Source organism: Grampus griseus, assembly GCF_964374135.1.
Source record: "Grampus griseus genome assembly, chromosome: 7".
Classification (NCBI taxonomy): Eukaryota; Metazoa; Chordata; class Mammalia; order Artiodactyla; family Delphinidae; genus Grampus; species Grampus griseus.
Genome location: NC_139001.1, coordinates 72,377,389 through 72,391,594, shown reverse-complemented (window position 1 = coordinate 72,391,594; position 14,206 = coordinate 72,377,389). Strand labels below are relative to the sequence as shown.

The 14,206-nt window shown below is 45.0% G+C and overlaps 1 protein-coding gene across 8 annotated transcripts in view; it reads left to right on the top strand.

The window, feature by feature from the left end:
* Positions 1-14,206, top strand: part of PKP4 (plakophilin 4) — a 251,832-nt gene that overhangs the window by 220,485 nt on the left and 17,141 nt on the right. For all 8 annotated transcript variants that reach the window (XM_082657879.1, XM_082657875.1, XM_082657876.1 and 5 more), the window contains 3 exons: positions 7,741-7,924; positions 12,245-12,362; positions 13,914-14,105. In XM_082657879.1, the coding sequence (XP_082514005.1) occupies positions 7,741-7,924; positions 12,245-12,362; positions 13,914-14,105 (494 nt within the window). The remainder of the gene's footprint in view (positions 1-7,740; positions 7,925-12,244; positions 12,363-13,913; positions 14,106-14,206) is intronic.

Here is a 14,206-nt window from a genome sequence, read left to right as displayed (position 1 = left end):
CGAGGTCCTGACCACCATGACCACAGCTGGGCCTGACTTTGCCTTCCCATGCCTGGCATGGAGGATGCCTCAGCTGGGCCGGAAACCTCAGGGAGCAACGAGGGACACAAGGCAAGCCCACCAGGCGGGCCAGGCCAGGCCTCCCTGCAGGACCCCAGCTCTCGGGGCAGCTGCACTGCCCACCACCTAAGATGCCAGCTGTGCCAACCAGCAAGGAGTGTAGCAAAGCCTAGCCTGGCAGCAGGGGTACAGGAAGAAGAAAGCCCGGAGCCGGGCCTGTAAGCCAGCTCCAGGACTGCATGTTCAGGTGCTCTGCGGCTCACTGCACACGTTTTCAGGAACCTCTGCTAAGATGGTCTCATCTTGGGAACCCTGGAAATGATTATCCACCACCGTGACTTGTTTTCCTGGGAATTTATCCAGAGAAAGGCATTTCTATAACTGAAGACAGTCCTTTTGTCCCACTCTCACAATAATTGCTTTCCCATTATTTCAGTTCTGTTTCAGCTTCGTAATTTATTCACAGCATTCCAGTCCTGGTGGAAAGTTTGAGTCATTTACCTGAAGCCACAAAATGGCAGACACTTCTCACACTACCTTTTTCCCGCTACCCCCTTGATTTCCTTATTTCTCTTACCTGTACCATATTCTCACACAGGAGGTGAACTGTTGGCTCATCTTTGACGTCACCCTCAGCTTGCGTCGGGCTCCAGATTCTCATCACAAGCACTCACTCTCCCTTCCTCTTTGCTTTCCCATCCCCTCTGCACTCCTTCAGGCCCTCATCACATGCTCCCTGACCTACTGTCCTGGGACACAGGCTTTGCCCCTCCTGGTCCATCAGCTTCACTGTCCCCTCCTGGGATAATGCCCGTCCCTGCAGTCCATCCTTCCCCAGCTGCCGGTCCAAATCTGCAGCCCCTGTCCTCCCCTCACCTTCTGGGCCAACCCTAGCCTCAAGGTTTCCCCACTCCTGCCCCTCCCAGCTGGGAGGGCACCCCCCAGCCCGCTTCTCCCTGGCCTCTGCCCTTCACATGCCAGTTCGAATGCAGTGGTTTCCAGTTCCACACCAAGGCAGAGGTTTGCCTGCTAAGAAAAACATCCAGGGAGAGGCAGCATGGGATCAGGAGTGAGTATGGGCTCCAGAGTCAGATCCACTTGTTTCCTTCCAGCTCTGTGAGCCCCAGCAAATCTCCTCACCCGGTACCAGCTGCCCGGTGAGAAACACAGTACCTGCCGCTTGGCGTTTCTGTGGAGCTGGCCTTACTGCTCTTCCTACTGGTGGGTGCTTTGTCAGAGCTGCCTGTTGCTGCAACTATTTGTGGCAAGCCCTCCTGGGAGCAGAGGGCTCACCTACTTGTACCCCTTAGAGCCTGGCATGAAAACATCCCTACCAGCACTTTCCAGTAGAAGTGTAAACGCAGGGCACATGTCATTCTGAACTTCCTAGTAGCCACATTAAAAAGGAAAAAGAAAAATGTGTTTATTTTAATAGTGTAGTTTGTTTAACCCAGTAGTTCCAAAATATCACTTCAACTTGTAAGCAGTATAAAAACAATGAGGTGTTTTACATTCATTTTTTTCATACCAGGTCTTCATAATCCAGCGTGTATTTTACACTTACAACACATCGCAGTTTGGACCAGCCACATTGCACGCGCTCGATAGCCACATGCAGCCAGTGGCTGTCGTATTGGACAGTGCATGTCTAGGCTGTGCTTGGGTATAAGTAACGTGTCTAAAAGGCATGAGGTACAGAGCTTTAATGCCGGAAGGGGGCAGGGATGCAGGTGACCGTGTTGTGACAAGATATAGTAGCCATAGCATCTTGTCATTACTCTGCCCAACTGAAAGTTGCAGAGGTTTATAAAAACCCTACTGGGGTTAGGGAAGAGCTTCGGGGCAGCTCCAGAGAGAAGAAACGGAGATGTGTTTTTGCTAGATCCTGGGTGTTTCAGCCAGAGACCGTCTCGGGAATCACGATGGAGGCGTGTGCTAGGAGCAGACAGGGGCCCTGGGTACAAAGGCCCATATTCCTGCCTTGTTATCCACAGACTATGGGTTTACGAGAAGCACACATGCTTGGACGCTTATATGCAACCTGCAGCCTTGATGTTTTATATTTTCACTTTTAGTCTAATATTTCCACCCCTGCAAGAATGCTTGCAGGGTGGGTCTACACGACACCAGCCTGTTCCAAGCAGCCCATTGGATGCAGAATAGCCGGGAGGGGATGAACATATATACCAGGCAATTCTGACCCCCAGAGAGCTGAAGCATGATAGTGACTTATCAGGATGCTTGCTCTGTGCAGGGAATGATGCGGCCAAGATCTCGTTGTCTCTTCTCTGATTTAATGCTCTTCACACCCCTAAGGCTTGGGTGCCTCGTGGACATCTCATGAAAGAGCATGTCTGAAACAAGAATGTCAGGAACAGACACTGAGCATGAGGCCAACTCATGAAAGAAAATGCAGGGGCATGTCCAGTGGTGATATTTGAAGTTGCACTAGCACTTTTTTGGCTGTTTTATTTTTCTTTTTTGCAATGCCCATGAACCCTTGTGTTGTGCAGTTTCAGGAGGAGGGGTTGTTTGTTTGGGTATTTTTTTGATAATTAGGAAGCAGCAAAAATTGAATACTATATAAAAATTAATGGGTTTAGATTTCTTTCATATCAGAAAAAGAAAGAAAAACAGTTGCATAGGCTGTTATGTATTTATGCTACCAGAGAAATAGCATTTTCAAAATGTTGTTTGGTTGGTTTTCTAATGTCCTTTAAGAAATGCATTTTTCAAATGGTGCTATTAATTAATCAAGTAAAATCAGTTTCTGATTTAACTATGAAATTATCATTTGGCTGTAAGAATAGCTATAATGCTAGTTTTAAACGTGCACTCTTTCAAAATTCTGTGGCCTAGGATTTATGTGAATGGTATTTTAATTACTTTATTCATTCTTTGTGGGGAAAACGAACTTTCATCTCTTACGGCAGTTTCTCATTGTGGTTACTGGTTACTCATAATTATGTGTACTTTTTCTTGTGGTAGAGAATAAGCAGCGTTTTCTACAGTAGTATGCAGGAAATTCCCTAATAATTTCAAAATGAGTTTGTTTATATATATTCTTAGTTCTCACAACAAATAGCTAATTGCTTTAAATAAAAACCTCAAGTTTCCTAAACTGAATTATAGTTTATTTTTAACTTTCTTTTAAGGAACCAAGAGACAGTGGAGTGTGCTGCTAAATATTTTTGAAAATAATTTTGCACTAGGACGTCAGAGCTGGAGGTTTTCATGTTGATGGAGAATGCTAATAGTTCTGTATTTCTCATCAGTCTCGCTACATATGGGAGCTGGTGTATTTTCCATTCATTACTTACTGTTCTAGGAACATTCTCCCTGACCCATTAAATGAAGCCCTAGACAGAGTAAGTGGAAAGAACATTGTTTTATTACTGCTTTAGTGAGGCAAGTGCACACAGGTATTATTAGTTGGTCTTAAGAATGGTGCTTTTTACTTTGAATAGAAAAGCCAAAGTAATCATTCCGTAGCTAAGGCTTTTAAGTTTAAGTGAACCTTCTTCATCCAATGTTGGTTGATCAGAACTGGTTGTTTTGGCTTTCCATAACCTCTATTTTTGAAAAAGAAAATGGGGAGGAAAAACCAATGTCTTGGAACTTGCTTTGATGTTCAAAATGGCGAGTTAAATCCTTACCAAATGTAGTTTTTTGCGTTACATAGCAAAGTACAGGATTAGAGGGATAATGTAACTCTTAATGCGGGATCAGAAAGCTGCCTTTGTGCGGATGCCACCGACTTAGCAAAAATAGAATCTTTCATTTCTTCTGATCAAGAATAATTTTGAACATTTTTTGAAGTTGCAGGAGAGGTAGCTTTAATTTCTGTAGCAGACTGATTTTAAGAGTCATCTGAGGTGACCGAAAGATAACCTAGTCAGCTGGCCTACAAGTCTACTGAAGGATTACGTATTTTTAAGTAATTTCACATTTTATAATTGGGCAACACCGGTGCTTTCTTTCTGCAGTCTGAGGGATGGGGATTCAGGCATTTCGGTGTAACTTAACTTCTGGTTCTGGGAGATGGAGCAGCAACGTAATTCTCCTAGCCCCATAGCTAGGGTGGTAGTTTCAGCAACCATCCGTTTTGGCCTTCGTGTGAAAAGCAGGCAAAACTGTGCTGGCAAATTCCCTTAAAGATCCAGCCCACTGTTCTGACCCCCTCCATGTACTTACAGACCTTCAGGGACACTCTCAGGATGCTCAGTTTTAAGAAAAGGTGTGAAAAGGAGGGAATACATACTTAGGTGCTAAATCTGACAGGCAAAAAATAAAAGGGAAATCTCAAAGCAAGTACAGGCTATTAAATTGGATCCATCAACATATATTTCTGAGCACCTGATATGTCCCCTGCATATGTGTAACCAGACATATAAAAGAGTGGGTAATAGAGTGTTTCTTACTCATTATACTTGCCTAATGAAATTTAATATTAAATTTAGAAGAAGAAATGCTCATCATCCTGTAAAAGTGATTCACTTTGTTATAAAGCAGAAACTAACACACCATTGTAAAGCAATTATACCCCAATAAAGATGTTAAAAAAAAAAAAATCAACATGTAGAATTTCAAGCCTACCAAATAATTAAATGGGAAGTGAATTCATTTTGTGCATCTTGACTCTTTAAGGTATTATGTGTAAAGCACACAGTGTCTGGCACAGAGTAAAACCATAGTAAATGGCCAGGTTACTATTGTGTATGTTGATTTACGAATGTTTCTGCTCTCCAATCCCCTGTAGATGTAATGGCTAATAGTAAACTGTAGAATGACATATAACTCCACTGGTCATTCTAAATGCCTGACAAGGAAAAGAAAGAGCCAGACAAAATCCTTGTTCCAGCACAGAAAGTCAGGCGAATCCACAAACCTGGGAACTCTCCTCTTGCCAGAGTAGATCTTAGAAGTAGCCAGGAGTGGAGGCAGGAACCATGAAAAACAAGCTGTTCTGCCAGCAGTCGGAGAACTTCTAGGCATCAGCTCCAAGATCCAACATGCTAAGTAAGAACCACCCCTCTTCTTAGTCGTGTTTTCACCTGAAGCGTGTGACTCAGCACTGTTTAATTTTCCGTAGAGATGTATCTAATTTTATCCCTATAACCTACAGTATGATAGACTTTACTTTGCATAAACCTTGCCTTAAATTAACGTTACTGGAATGCATTTATTCGGTGAAGTAGAACGTAGCTTATTGGAAAATGCAACTCTCCCCCATGTGTAGAATTTCATGGAGTGAGGACTTTGAAATGCTTTCACAGAGAAAAACTGTTCCAGTGGCCTTCAGAATCGCATGTTATAAAACTGTCATCAGGAGAGGTTAGGAAATGACCCTTCCCCACCACTGGCCTCTGGGCCACACGCTGCCCCTCTGGCTGACTCAGGCTCCAGGCAGGCCCCTTCAGAGCGCTGGGTGGGGTGAGGTTGGCCTCGTTGGCAGAAAATGTTAAAGCCCTGTTCGTGGCGGCTGCTATCATCCATGCTTCTGTGCCTCAACCCACTCTCCTTCTGTCTTCTCTCCCCTCACCTATCATTTGGGTCAGAACCAACCTCCAGAGACTCGTTTTTCATCCTTAGTGCCCAAGGTCTCTTCTGTGGTCATCTGTCCTCAGATACTTTTCCCCTAATACAGTGCTTTTCAAATGCCTTTTAGACACAAAACCCTTTTTTCAAACAGAAACATACAGTGAAGCCCAGTATTGAGAACAGATAAGGATGGAGCTGCTCCCAGTGAACTGGGATGGGATCTGGAGCCCTGCCCCCAGTTCTCACCCACCTCCCACATGGCTGCCCCTAAGAGCCCAGCGGAACCCCCAGAGTCCAGGGAGCCCGGTTTAAACCCACTCACATACATGCAGCCAGTTTTATCAGAATCCACAGAGAAGTAGCTCAGCTTGTGGAGTTTCAGTTCACTTCATAAGCACCTGCAGTGTGCGCCGTCCTCTCGCCAGGACCGTCAGCCACCGGATAGTTATGGAAACGAAGGTCTGTCCTGGTGGACAAAACAAGCCTTCAGAGGCAAAGCAGCGTCCTTCCTTTTCCCGATGCTGAACTGTCCAAATCCCCCTCGAGTCCGAGCCTCACTAGATGGGTCACCACTGAGGCTGAGGTCCTGAAAAGCTGTGCTTATGGTGGGCTGTCCCACCCCAAAGGGTAGGAGCAGAGAAAGGATGAAAGTCTTGGGGGAGCAAGGGAAACCCAGTCAGCAAGGCCCAGACATCAAAGCCAAGTGAGAGAGGAGTCAGGACCCAGGGCGTTTCCCAGGACAGGGCCCAAGCATCTGCCTCTGTCATCGACCATCCCTCCATGGTGTGAGTGGGTCAGGGCAGGTGTGTGGGGAATGGACGGTCCTCTCGGTTCACAAGTATTGTTTTACTGTCTTCAGTTCTAGCCCTTTGCTTGAACCCCTCCTCCCGCCTCCCTCCTTCGTAAGGGGCCCTGCGATTTTAGGCCCCGAGAAGGCTGCTGCTCAGGCAGTTCACAGGCTGGCTCCTTGGTCACCAGAGCCAGAGCAGCAGTTTTCAGCCTTGTCTCTGGCCCAGCACTCTAGATCAGTCATGTTCACAAGCCTCGCGTGCTTCCATGGACACAGGCAGGCTTTGCCAACTCCTTCCCCTCCACAGGCCTCGAGCGTTTTTGTGTGTTGATAGTTCTAAAATCACTATACTGACTGATGCAACTTGCCAGGGATACATCAGGAGTGTAGGGCTCTGAAGATCGAGGTGTACCGTCTCTCCTCCACCCCATCCCCTCTTACTTAGGAAAATGCATCAATGTGAAAATGACATTAGAGTAGGTATAATCCTGAATTTGCTCTAATTTCTAAAAGAGTAACTATTAGGAAATATGTGCTTTATAACAATAATTTAACCCTCTTATGGTTGACACAGAAACGAGGACCCTCTAATATGCTTATAATTCAAATAACACTCTAATAAGCAACATTTAAGGTCTGGTGTCCTAGCAATATTGATACGAATTACAATATTGGGAGCTTTTAATTTATTGTTAGTCTCGCCTGTATCCAAAAAGGAATGGTAGTAACTTGCACATGCTGATAAAACTCTTAACGTGGAAATAGAAATGTTTAAACCTTATCTAAATAGGGGAGATAAGACAAATGTAAGCACCCTTTGTGCAAGTTACTTCAAGCGTAATATTTAAGCATGAGCTTCCTGGTAGCAAAAGTAAGAAAAGGAAGTGTGATGAAGAGAAAGTGTCCTTCTTTTGAGAAAGAGAAGTTCTTTTCAAGTACTAAATGTTAAAAATGGTTTGTCACACACAACACTGAATGTAAGGGATGATACAATGAACCACATTTTTACAGCCATCACAGATGCATCATATTTATGACCCTTGATTGGATTGTGCCCCTCCCCCTCACAGAGTAACTCTAATTTGCTTTGCAAAACCATAGTCATCTTGCCTGATAGATACATAGGCTCCGAAACTTAAGATAAGGACGACTTGGTAATATACTGCCAGAAGCTTACATATGTTCAGTCAACATTTATTAGAGGCCCATCCCCAGCCTGGTTGTAAATTCAGGCCATAGATTAGGTTTGGGACAGGCTGAATTCCCATCAATTAAAGCTAATATGTTTACTTCATTACCAAAACTGCAGGATTTCTAATTGATCTGATATTTAAAATCTCATTCTTTAGGAGTTCTTTGGAATTTATCCTCATGTGATGCCGTAAAGATGGCAATCATCCGCGATGCTCTCTCAACCCTGACAAACACTGTGATCGTTCCACATTCTGGATGGAATAACTCTTCTTTTGATGACGATCATAAAATTAAATTTCAGACTTCACTTGTTCTGCGTAATACGACAGGTTGCCTGAGGTAAATTTTTGTTTCTTCTTTACGATTAAGTCTGTGATTAAATAATATGTGTCATAGCTAAGTTGACTTCAGGATGATTTAATATTTCATTTCTATTAATATCTCTCTAAGTTTCCAAGTTCTTTTTTTTAATTTAGACCACTGGGCTTTGTTATCCTATGAGGAGAACATTGTGAGCACAGAGCAGTGGCCTGAGAGACATTATCTTATAAACGACTCTTCTATAGATCAGTCAAAAAAGCCCTTTCAGTCTGAAATTACTGTCAAAATTCCAGTGTTTTCCACTCGAGCAGCATTTTTCTGGTTGTCACATTCTGATTGCTAATGTGTTGGCAGCCTAGTGTTTGTTTAAATTCAAAATGTGGAAGTGCAAACTTCAAGTTATAAAGTAACTCAGTCACGGGGATGTAATGTTCAGCAAGGTGACTGTAGTCACTAATATTGTGCTGTAAAGTTGAAAGAGGCTAAGAAAGTAAATCTTAAAAGTTCTCATCACAAGAAAAAAACACTTGGTAACTTTGTGTGGTGACAGACGGTAACTAGACTTATTGTGGTGATCATTTCACAATGTATACAAATGTCAAATTATTGTTTTGTACACCTGAAGCTAATATAATGTCTGTTAATTAGACTTCAGTCTTTTTAAATGTAATGGTTAAAACTTTTTTGCTTTTAAAAGGGTGCAAAAAGGTATGGTTTAAGCAACCATTGGGTTTAGAGTTTTATAAATAAATGAAAATGAGCCCAAATACTCTTTTCAGTCATTATCTTTAGCATTTAAAATCCTTAAAGCCTCCTTTAACTGTACACAGTGCTGCTCATTATTTGCCATTAACTCTCATCAGCTCAATTTCCACCCAGTTTCCCAGGCTTACTGGGAACTTGAAACAGAAACCTTGGGGCAGAGTGGCCTGGTGACAACAAGAGTGGGCTCTGGCTTCAGACAGACTGACTTCCTGTCCCATTCTGAGCCTCAGTTTCCTCATCTTTACAATAGGGGTAATAATAACATCTCAGAGTCGTGAAGACTCAGCTTGTATAAAATGCTTCGTGTAGTGTCTCACACGCAGTGAGCGCTATTTACTGTTTAGGCTAAGATGTCTGAGCATCTCTACACCAGAGCTCGAGGGAGGGGCCTGGGCTTCTGCTCTGAAGCCTTCCGCTATTGTGATGGGTAACTGGGTCAGGGGAGGGGGCGACAAGAATCAGGCTCCTAGAAGGCAGGCCAGTTCCCTGACTCAGATTCCTGCATCACCGAACGGGTCACATGGCCTCTACTGCTGATCTGTGGGGCAGCATCTCATCTCCCTGTACCTGGCTCAGGGGAGGCCGTGAGCCCTCAGCTAGCCTGCCAGGCTTCAGGGGAGGCCCAGGGACAGGACGCATGCTCAGGCTTCCCCAGTGGTTGAAGGCTATTAACAGTTGGTGAATGCCTTCTGTGTAAACAAGAAAATAACAACAGATGCCATTTAAAAAATAGGGCGATGTAAGAGTTAGTAGGTGGTCACTTTGATGGTCAGGCGGTCTCTCATAGGAGGTGAAGTTTAAGCCTAGTCGGAAATACCACAGGAGCTGCTCCTGTGAGGGCGGGGTGGGGGAGGGGAGGAGGACGCACTCGAGACAAAGGGAACGGGGAGTGTACAGGCTCTGGGGCAGGAAGGGGCTTGAGGCTGGAGCTTAATGGGCAAGGTGCAGCGTGAAACCAGTTACGTCGGATTTTTTAGATCAGAGCAAGGAGTGCTCCACGTGCCAAGTGTCATGGGGAACCATCAGAGGGTCTACTCACAAGAGTAGGAATGGTTTCTGGCTGTGATGGGGGCGACAGTGGGGGCAGGAAGGCAGATGATGAGGGTGACAAAGGCCAGGCACCAGAGAGAGGTCGGCAGAACGGAGTACGTTGTGGAGGGAGAGGCTGACAAGGTTTGCTCATGGACTGAATATGAGGGGCGAGGAAAAGGGAGGAAGTAAGGACAGCGCCTAGATGTCTGGCTGGATCAGCTGGGAGCACGGAAGTGCTGTTGATGAGGTCGAGCAGAGGGGCGGAGGAAGGGTGGAGAGAGCAGCTGAGGGTTTTGTCTGGTCCACTTTGAGATGTCTGATTAGCTATCCATGTGGATAAATGTAATGTCTGGATAAACGAGTCTGGAGTTCTAGAGAGGGGTTGGGCTAAAGATAAAAACTGGGGAGTCATGGGTCCATAGGTTGTATTAAATCCAAGGAGCAGAAGGAGGCCACCCAGGAGAGCACCAAGATAAAGATAGGAAGCGACCACAGTAGCCCTGGGCACTCCAGAGGGAACCACAGGCAGAAGAGGCTGAGAAGGGAAGACAGCAAGATGAGAGGAAAAGCAGAGGGGTACCGGATCCCTGTTAGAGGAACAGAAGAGGTCAACTGTTGAGAGCTACTGGGAGGTAACCCTGGATAAGAACCGTAGAGGGACTTCAGCTATGGAACGCTCTGTTGTCATTCAGTCATAAATAACTTATATTTTCTACTTTTATTTTCTCTTAAACCATTGTAGCAGGAAGCCTCTAAGATGGACGCAAAAACTCTTGCCTGCTAGTGTTATGCCCATGTGTATTCCCCTTTCGTTGAGTGAAATCCTTCAAATAAATAGTAGTTCTGAAGTTCTAGATGCCACTTCTGAGATTATGTTACGAAGAGACTGGCCTATGTCTTGCTCACTCTTTCTCTTGTTGCCTCATTCTGAGCGAAAGCTAGCTGCCATGGTGTGAGCTTCCCCAGGTAGAAACCCCCATGGCAGGAACTGACGTCTGGCAAACAGTGAGAAGCTGCGGATTGCCGTAGTCACGTGAATGGACTTGAAAGTGGATTCCCTGAGGACTGGGAATGACCACTTGTGTGAACTGGGAAGTAGATCCTTCCGAAGTTGAGCCTTCAGATAACTATAACCCCAGATAATAGCTTGATTGTAGCCTTATGGGAGACTCCAACCCAGAGGCACCCAGCTAAAGAAGCACCTGAATGCTGGACCCAGAGAAACCATAATACAACAAGTATTTATTTTTTGAGCTGTTAAATATTGGGGTAATTTGTTATACAGCAATATATAACTAATAGAATCATGAATTAAAGAAAAGTATGTATTCTAATATCTCAAATAAGTGGGGCAGATGAATTTATATGATTTCTAATTTTATTTAATTTTAGTTAGGGAATATATTTTGTGTAATATTGATTGAAGATTCTTTTATGTTCTAGTAGCCAGTCAGTGTTGATATAGGTTTGATAATATTTAACATGGAGTTGAAGATAGTGTTTTCTCTTTGTATGGGACAGATATGCAGCTTCTTATTTTGTTTATTCCCATGGTTGATATTCAGCTGATTCAGACTTTGTACTTCAAACTGGTTGTTAAAGTCTAACATCTGTTCTACTTCGTTGACACCTTCATATGATGAATCAGTGCCTTTGTTACTTTGGCTATTAAATATTTTTTAGTAACAAACAAACAAACAAAAAGAACAGTAGAGGGATCATGCGTGATAGTATCTCTGGCCTCAGAAAAACAAAGGTGAAAAGAAAAGTCATTCCCGATCCCCCTTACCTAGTCTAAGTTTTACAAAATCTCAGAGTTAGCCTAGAACCCTTGTTAATGGCACATAAAATAGAGCCTTATAATTTGATATCAATTCACGAAGTTGAATTGATAGCACAAATTTCCATATGGATGAGACCTAAAACAATTTTCAGGTTTTTTAATAATTAAAAAGATGAGAAAAATTGTGGCATGAGCAAGTGTTCCTATTTAACTTGAAATGTTTATACAAGAAATATGTTTCCTCTGTTCATTCAAGAAGCACTTATGACCACCTACTACATGCAAAACATTTTAATAGGTGCAGGAACTGCAAAGACCTTATGACCTAACAAGGGAGGTAAAGGATGTCTGAAAACAGCAACCGTGCATGGCTAGCAAACATCCTTTTACATGGTGGGCACTTCCTAATTGCTTCCTATGTAGCAGCTCATCTCTTCCTTACAGCAACCTTACGAGGTAATTACTATTATTCCCTCTTTCTTATGTATGAGGAAACTGAAGATAAGCCCCAAAATAATTATTTTAGGAGGTTAGAAGGTGGCCCATCACAAGAGAGATACAAAGTTCAATTGCCCCTGCTCCCTTCTATTTGTGTGGCTAATGGGGGGCTGGCTATTACTGTGAGCTCCCTCGAGATGAAAATGCAGGCTCCAAATGCCTCTTCAGACCAGATCTACGTGCTGCTGTGTCACCCGTTCTCAGATCATTAAGGTAAGACTCCGCAGCTAACGAGCTCCCCCGTGCCTCTGCCTGTTTAGGAATCTCAGCTCCGCGGGGGAGGAAGCGCGAAGGCAGATGCGATCCTGTGAGGGGCTGGTGGACTCTCTGCTGTACGTGATCCATACGTGTGTGAACACATCTGACTACGACAGCAAGGTCAGTGCCCGCCTGGCCGTGAACGCCGCGGTGGCAGAGTACAGCAGCTGCCGGCCGCCGCCGTCCACATGCCATTGACTCTTTCCGGAATTCTTGACCATCTCCTCCTTGTTAGGCCACGCTCCAGATCAAAGGGAGACTGTCTCAAAGTAAATAAATAAATAAAGGGAGACTGTCTCAAAGTAAATAAATAAATAAAGGGAGACTGTCTCTAAAAATTACAAGTTAACAGGGACATGAGAACTTAAGAAAATAGCCTCAGAACCATGAAAACTGAGTGACTCCATGTGGCAAAGGATCGACCAGGGTCCAGACCTTCTCTGTGGTTTCTCCTGGGCTCATCGTCAAGGTGATGGCCCCACTGCTCTTTCCTCCAGTTCCGTATCCCCTGCTGCTACAGTCAAATCCATCTGGATCTAAGTATCTACTGAATAAAAGTTCCTGGTCCAGGCACTGGAATCCCCCCAACCTCTCTTCCCTTCTTGCCTCGGTACCAACTCTGGATGCCCCTTTCTACATGCGGTTGCAGTCTTTCACCCACTCCCTCTGTTACCAGCATGTCCCCCTTATCCTCCCCTCCTATTTCCTCCATCCCGGCCCTCTCACAAGGAATTCTGCTCATCATTTTTCAGCTGTGATGCCATCCAGGGTCTGCCCCAGCATCAGGGTCCGGGGAAGGTGGGGAGAAACAGGAAGGAGGGACTAAAAGTGTCAGGGGTCCCAAGGCAGGCTGGGCACTTGTTGTTCAGGATGGGCTGGACGAAGAGGGGCCACAAACAGGCCTGGGGTCGTAAACAGGGGTCTAAGAGGAAAAAGAAGACTGAGTGGTAGGATTGGGGGGGAGCTAGAGGAGAAATTCAAAGTGACAGCCAGGTTTTTATTTGAGCTCCACCTGAACCAAAAGATCTGCAGATGAAATTGAGAGGAATAAGCAAGTTAGAAGGGGAGCTCGCTAGGCAAAACTGAACTTGGTTTTAGACACACTTGGTTGAAGTGAGTTAGCCTGCCAATTAGAGGCATGATACAGACTTTGAGGAACAAAAGGCCATGTACAGAAGGCAAAACGTCAGCAAAGAAAGAGATCAGATCGTGGAACTTTCCACGGGGGGGGGGGGGCGGAGATGGAAGGAGATGACAAAGATGGCACTTGCGGGGAGGGGCTGTGCCCGGGGTGGAGGCTGGTCGCACCCGCTGTCACGATGAGGATTCCCAGTGGTGAGAAGGGGGGGCTCTGGTAACTTGGGCGCATCTCTGCCACTGCGGCAGCCCTGAGGCAGAGCCCTGGGCATTTTCTTCTCCAGAGCCTTGCACAGTTCCCTCAGCAGGCAGTCAGATCGTCAGCTGCACTGCGGATGGCTCTGCACTCTGTCATTGGGTGTCCCGCCAACAGTCTGGAATCACCGTTCTGACCTTAGACTGTTGCAGTTCCCGTAAAGGGAAAAGCAGTTCTTTCACGTTCTACATTTCTTTACTATCACTGGTGCTCAGTACAGAAACACTTTGCACTAATGTGCCACGGTGGTTTTAATCCTACTCTGTGTTGGATTTCAGACCGTGGAGAACTGCGTGTGCACACTGAGGAACCTGTCGTATCGGCTGGAGCTGGAGGTGCCCCAGGCCCGGCCGCTGGGGCTGAACGAATTGGATGACCTACTTGGAAAAGAGTCTCCCAGCAAAGACTTGGAGCCAAGCTGCTGGGGGAAGAAGAAGAAGAAGAAAAAGAGAACACCACAAGAGGATCAAGTTAGCATTTTACTTGACATGAAACTCTAAAGTTTCGTTTCCTCTGGGAGTGAGAAATCACATATTTGGCAAGAAAAAATTTTTTTCTCATGATGCAGTTT